General features: G+C 34.6%; 1 protein-coding gene across 2 annotated transcripts; it reads left to right on the top strand.

Moving 5' to 3' along the window:
• Positions 1–560: 560 nt before the first annotated feature.
• Positions 561–5846, top strand: mrpl48 (mitochondrial ribosomal protein L48). Of its 2 annotated transcripts, none has more exons than XM_035674992.1 (8): positions 561–721; positions 1499–1551; positions 2004–2035; positions 2174–2253; positions 2642–2811; positions 3500–3602; positions 3687–3776; positions 4582–5846. In XM_035674992.1, exons 1-8 carry the CDS (start codon positions 701–703, stop codon positions 4657–4659), a joined length of 627 nt encoding a protein of 208 aa, XP_035530885.1. In that variant the 5' UTR covers positions 561–700; the 3' UTR covers positions 4660–5846. The 2 variants fall into 2 exon arrangements, with proteins under 2 accessions (XP_035530885.1, XP_035530884.1); XM_035674991.1 differs by having other exon boundaries at positions 1493–1551.
• Positions 5847–6558: the final 712 nt, after the last annotated feature.

The raw sequence follows: 6558 nt of genomic DNA, 5'->3' as shown, positions 1-6558 counted from the left end.
ATATTATCTACGGGTTTTTTTTTAATTTAATATAAAAGTTTTATCTATTTTCTTGACTGTACATACTGCCTCTCCTCTATTCCTGTTGTGCTATTTGTTATTGTAACGTAATTTCATTTTGATGCAAATCCAAATGACAAATAAAGTCTAAGATTCAGGAAAATGTCAGGAACATAACACTAAGGACTGTAATCCTTTTGTAAAGGATTACAAAAAAATCATACAGAGGTAAAAAAAAAAGAAAAGACAGCCTTATACAAGAATAGTAGGATTTATATAAAAAAAATTACAAATAAACAAATACAAACACACTGAACATAGTAGAAAAAATAAGCATTAAATGGCTTTTAAAATGTGAAAATATGGCTTGTAAGAATTAATTTGCTATTTTATTAAAACATATATATAACATAATTTCCGCAGTCTATAGGTTCACATTTTCTACATTTTAAAACACAAAAATATATATTATTATATAATATAAATAATAATATATCATTTTATTACACACTGTAACAGAAGGCATCCCGGAACCTTTATTCAGTTCGACCCACGGACGCAAAAGAGGACGGACTAACTTCCGGTGAGCAGTGGCTGCAGCCTACATGTGTGTTTGGTGTTTTTACTCTACTTTCATGTAAATAACTTACAGAATCAGACTGCAGCACCTCGTTTACCGCAAACAGAGAGAGGCTGAGTCATGAATCCGGCGTTTCGAAAGGTAACTGTTTGTTTCCTGTCCGCTGGATGTTTATTTCCTTCACAGAGGTCAAAGCAGAGATGATACCTGACAATGTTAGTTCTGCTGCTTCCATATAATCTGTTAAAGTTACTGTAAAGAGACTGAGCCTTTAGTTCTGCCTGTGTGTTTGTGAAAAAGTGATTATACTCAATGCTACCAACCGCAGGAAAAGCAGCTGGACAGAGCTGGAGCTGATGAATGTGTGTTAATTAATAATCAATCGATACATGATCAGTGGTTTGTTAAGTCTCCTCTCACCAGTGTGCAACTTGTCCAAGATGTTAATTTTTACTTTAACTTACAGAAGATTAAAAGCTTTACCATCTAATTTAACCAGCTAATAAGATGTTTTATATTTGCATATATTGGCTTCTTTTACTGTCTCTTTTTTTATCTTTCTTATATTCTATTTGCTTTATTGTTATTAAACCAACATACCAAGGCAAAGTCCTTGTATGTGAAAACCTACTTGACAATAAACGTGAATCTGATAAGAAGATTTTCCCTTCTATGTGTGGAGGGAGACAGGAGATAGTTCCCAGTAAAACCCAATATAATTTGTGTATTATTATTATTATTATTATTATTATTAGCATCATTCTGTTTTTGAAAGAGAACTTTTCGGTGAGGAAAAACAATAAAATGTCTCTTTTTACAGCCTTAAAGATGACTGTATTCAAAACTAGTCGTATGTCACAAGAGTAACTTATTCCGTAAATATAGAAATTGATGTTACTGTATTTTGTCCAGTTGCAGGTGTCTGTCACACAGCAGGCATTAGTGTTAAATCAAGCACTTACATTATGCCGGTAAGTCTTTTGAACCTTTTTGTCTTTTTTAAGTTGTGATCATAATCTGTCGTAAGAACAACCACAAATAAATATGAAGCTTAAAAGATGCCTTTTGGGTATTATTTTCACTTAATTAAGTAGAGTTGGATTTAAAACAGTGAGAGCGGATGAGATGTAATACTGTGTGCACACATCTGCAGTCAGTAGAGTAGGTCTGAAAACTGATGTATCTTCACAACAGACAGTTTGGGTAAGAAATTAAATTGTTTAAAACCTGACGGATTTCCAGTTATTATCACCAATACGTGCGATGAAATAATACTGAAAAGATAAGACCCAAGTTTCACCAAACCTGACTTATTAAAAATGATTTGAATCAACAGATTTTGTTTTTCCGCTATGTCCCTAAAGTGATCATCTGTGATATGAATTCTCTCTCGCTGACTTAAATGCTGTCGTTGTATTTAAAGGGCCACACCATCCATCCAGCATCCTGCTTGGGGTAAGTGTTTAAAAACTATGATGAATAAATGAGCATGTCCAAATAAAGTGTGTCACTGCTGTCGGATAAAGTTGAACCAAGATGCGGGGGAAGGTTCATACAGTATTTAAACTGGACGTTTCTTCTCTTCACACACAGCTTCTGTAAGCGAAAGACAATTTAAATCCATGCCGACCGAGGGGATTGGGAGGTATAGTCATCTTATACCTAGAGAAGCGGTAAGACTCTAAAACCAGATTAGATTGTTTATTTTTATTTTAGAAAGATCTTTTGGTGAAGAAACGTGACTAGATTCATGAGATGGCCTCATTTTATTTCTTGATGATGTTTGAATTCATTTAAACTAATGCAATGTGTTCACAACACAACCCGTATACTGTTACTTATTAACTTAGTTTACTGATAGGTCAATAGGGCATGCAATAGGGTAGGCTGATTTATGATTGTAAGAGCGACCTCTGCTGGACCACAAGACAAATGTAATGTGATAATTTGAGTGAAATTTGAAGCTAAAGATGACAACCCTAGCCTGTCTTATGTCTAAAAAAGGAAAAGTTGGAAGTGACTTGCAAAGTGTGTTATGTTTTTTTTTTTTTTCTTTTTTAGCCAAAGAAAAAGAAATATAAACACCAGATGAAACCGATCGCGCCAACAACAGAAAAAGTGTACGGGACTGTAAATGTGAAAGTGTCAGGTTATGACATGACATTGGTGGAGCACTACTCCCAGTACGTCCACAACCTCTGCAACAGGCTTGGCATCAAAGTGGCAGAAAGGTGAGGATATTTAGAAAGACGTAACTGTCTTTAATTACTACAAAGGTGTTACACTCTTATAAGGGGGATATGGGATGGAAACCAATAGAGGGTGCAGGTGAATGTGTTTATTAAGGGGAGACACTACAGTTGAATAGGGTAAAAGTTTTAACCAATAGATATCACAATATAACTCGCCCTCTCGATTACTTGCATCAAGAGAATCATTTTCTGTGTTACAAGTTTTCTGAAATGTTATGTTTAAATATGCAAATGAGGCATTATCACATGTTAACTTTTGGTGAAATCACAATACGTTAAAGTGTTAAAGTGTAGTAAATCTTTCCACTAGTCTGAAAGAAAAAGATGTTATAGAAGCAAAATAGCCCCAGATCTCAAAATTGACCAGTGCGTGAAAAAACAGTAGTGTCTCGCCTTAATTTACTTATTGATAACAACTATGGGTTTAAGATGATAAAATATAAATACAGTATGGTGAACTGTGATGCATATATTCCATTTAAACCTGGTATTTTACCACTGGACTAATGTCAGAAGGCTGAAACAAATAGAAACCTTCAAATCCTTCATGCGTTCGTGTCGCCTTTGCAGAGCAGTAGAATAGATCGTTTTGATGAGAACATATCTATGCTTACATTTGTATATATAATATAATATAATATATACATATTTCTTATCGCTTTGGCAGCTATGCTTTGCCGACCCAGACCACAGAGGTCATGCTAATGCAAGAGCAAGGCACCAAGCTGTATGTCGACTCCACCCTAAGGACTCACGAGCGAGTCGTCCAGGTAAAAACTGTCTCCTGAATGCTCCGTTACTGTACTGAGACTTTGTGAAGACCTAAATATTGAATTATTTATCTGTTTGTCTAGTTGAGCCTGCTGAAGACCTCATTGTGTCCCATCTTCTTGGAAGTGCTTTTAAAGAATCAGCCAGAGGGAGTTCAACTCTCTGTGAAGGAGGTGAGTCAGCATGACAGTAGAGTTGGGAGGTTGGTTTCAACCGGCCACCGTCTGTGTTTGCACCTTCAATCCAAGAGGAAGATGTAGTCAATCACAGCACAGACTTTAAAGATACTAACAGTTGATGGCATTACAAAAACGGCGTTACTTTTCATATCTCAGTTCTTCCTGCATATGATAGACAATATGGATTCCATAGTTTTTTTTTTTTTATAATTCATTTTCCTTTTATTGTAAACCACTACCATTTTTGACAACATGCTATCTAAAAGTGAGTAAGTCATCTTTAGGCTACTATATCATGTAAATCAAAGAACCTAAGAACCTGGTTATGTCTCCGTCTAATTTACACAAATCGGCCATTTCTCAATGTTTCAGTGATCCGTTCACTCAGAAATGCTTATCAGCTGTTTCAGTGTAGCTTTTGAGCTGCTGTTGTTTCAGAAGTAGAGGCTTTATACCATATTTAAGATTTTAAACATTAGATTTATTTCTGGCATGTGCAAACAATAAGAAGAGAAATCCATAATTTTAGTATTTGGTAAGCTTATATGTAAAGACAGTTTAAGCATTTTTGTGAAGAGTTAATTGACTGCATGAGAACACATCAATTGTGTTAATAGCGGAGTGGTTTAACGAACACAAGTCTGCATTAAAGTAATGTAGTAACATCTGTGCTCATAAATATTCAATTAAATACTTTTATAAGTACTAATAAATATGTGCAACCTTAAAGCAAGCATTATTTTCCTTAATGTTTAACACTAACAGAGACCTTCTCTCCCCTCCCTGTTTTCCCCCTCAGCACACCGAGGCTGATTACAAAGCACGCTTTAAGGGCCGTCCGGAGCTGGAGGGGCTCGTGGCTCAGATTAACCAATAGGACCTGTAGACGGCAGGTGTTGAACGTCATTAGCAAAGGAATACCGGTTTGATTTTGTATATTTATTTCCTGGCATTCCTATTAAAGGTGATTATTTGAAATAACTACAGTGTACACATTCGTATTTTACATTCTTTTGTGACCTCTGGAAAATAAAACCCTGTCTATTTTTTTCCAACGTTAAGACGATTCAATTATTTTTCTTTAAAGTAAATGTTGTGCACAAAAATTATGTATACATGATTGCATATGGAAATTAAAAATGTATTCTTAATTTGAGATACTTTGCTCCTAAAACAATCATCAGGGGCAACTAACAACTAATTTCAGTAGGCTACTATTGGCAATCCTATTATATGGTTGTTGTTTCTAATAAATACAAGAGAACTTTAAATACTAAAGATACATTGTTTATTTTTCTTGAAAATATACATGGAGACAAGATGAAATCACAAGAAAATCAGTGACACGTGATTCAAATGAATCTATTTTATATTAAAACTGGGTATTAGCATGGATAAATTATTTCAGATCATTTTGGAACCCTGTTGGGTTTTTGATTATACAAATAAAACAAACAGACTTCATCTATTAATCAAACAAATCTAACATTTCAACAACAAGCCTTTATAAAAGCACATTACAGCAAAACATCAAAATCCATGTATTCTTACTTAAAATGCCCCATGTACCAAGACTGAGTCCTTGCTGCAGTGACCATTTGAATCAGACCTGTGGCCCTCTCCCTCTCTCCCCCTTTCCTGTCTATCTTCAGCTGTCCAATAAAAGCCCCCCCCCAAAAAAAAATACATACATATATAAATTCATACATATATATATTAAAAAACATTCTCTGCCATTTAAACATTTAAATTACAAAATCAGTGCATTTAAACACACATGCACATTTATGCACATGCATCCTTAACAAGTTCATTGGGTTTGCTTGACCCATTTTGCTTAATGTAAAACAATGAATATTAAAGAATTAAAAAAAGACTGATATTACAAAGATGTATAAAGATACAAAATTATTTAAACTGAGAATACTTTCTTAGTTTCTTTCTTAGTCTTTAGTAGTCGTAAGAGGTTTCATAAATCCATAAACAAAACACTAAATAAAAAATATGTAAATGATAAAGTTTTAGGAGCTTAGTTTCCTTAATAAAGTCTCTCTTTTCATCTGAGGTGTCTGATGGATTCCTTTTCACAGCAGACATGAATAAGTCCATTACTAAAAAGTAACAATTTGACCAGTACATTAAGGATGCTAAATATTAACTGGATAACATTTTGTCCAGCATCTTCCTCTCCCCTTTCAACTCCTTACAACTATGTAGTAAAGAAAATATCGAAAATGTATATTAATGCATCCAAAGGCACATAGACAACTAGACTGTCTAGACAACATTTTTATATTTAATAAAACCTCTTTCTGTTTCTTTCCTGTGTCCATTTTCACAAGTTGTTTTTTGTTATCTCAATGTCAAATGTTCTCTTAGTGTCCAAAGCTACAGCTTTACTTTTAAGTTTTGCTCCTTTATTCTAGCTCCTCAAGCTCAAGGATAAGAGGCCTCATACTCCTCATCCCTTTAAGGATTTCATAGAGAGCATCTTTTGCTCTTGTGCTGGTCAAACACTGAAGAATTCCCTCCATCTGGTCTTGTGAAGATTTTAAAGCTGCCACAGCATCATTCTTTTCCTTTGAGATGAACTTCCTCTTCTTGAGTTTACCCAGGATGTGTTCTGTATCTCTCACTTTGCTAATCAGAGCTGTCTGGTGGCGATCTACAAAATGCTGACCCGAGGCTGCCATGAAAGAGATAAAAGCAGACAAACAAACAATAAATATTAAAAGTTGTAACGGTCATTATTTTAACATTCTACAACAAGGAACGT

Source organism: Morone saxatilis, unplaced genomic scaffold (genome assembly GCF_004916995.1).
Source record: "Morone saxatilis isolate NCDOM2014 unplaced genomic scaffold, NCSU_SB_2.0 Contig4, whole genome shotgun sequence".
NCBI lineage: Eukaryota > Metazoa > Chordata > Actinopteri > Moronidae > Morone > Morone saxatilis.
Note: the sequence above shows the minus strand (reverse complement) of the source record. Positions and strands in the feature narration are given on the sequence as shown.

Coding starts and splice junctions, on each gene's coding strand:
- mrpl48 (XM_035674991.1), top strand. CDS start 701: ATGAATCCGGCGTTTCGAAAG. Junction 722..1,492: donor TGAATCCGGCGTTTCGAAAG/GTAACTGTTTGT, acceptor TATTTTGTCCAG/TTGCAGGTGTCTGTCACACA. Junction 2,036..2,173: donor CATCCAGCATCCTGCTTGGG/GTAAGTGTTTAA, acceptor CTTCACACACAG/CTTCTGTAAGCGAAAGACAA.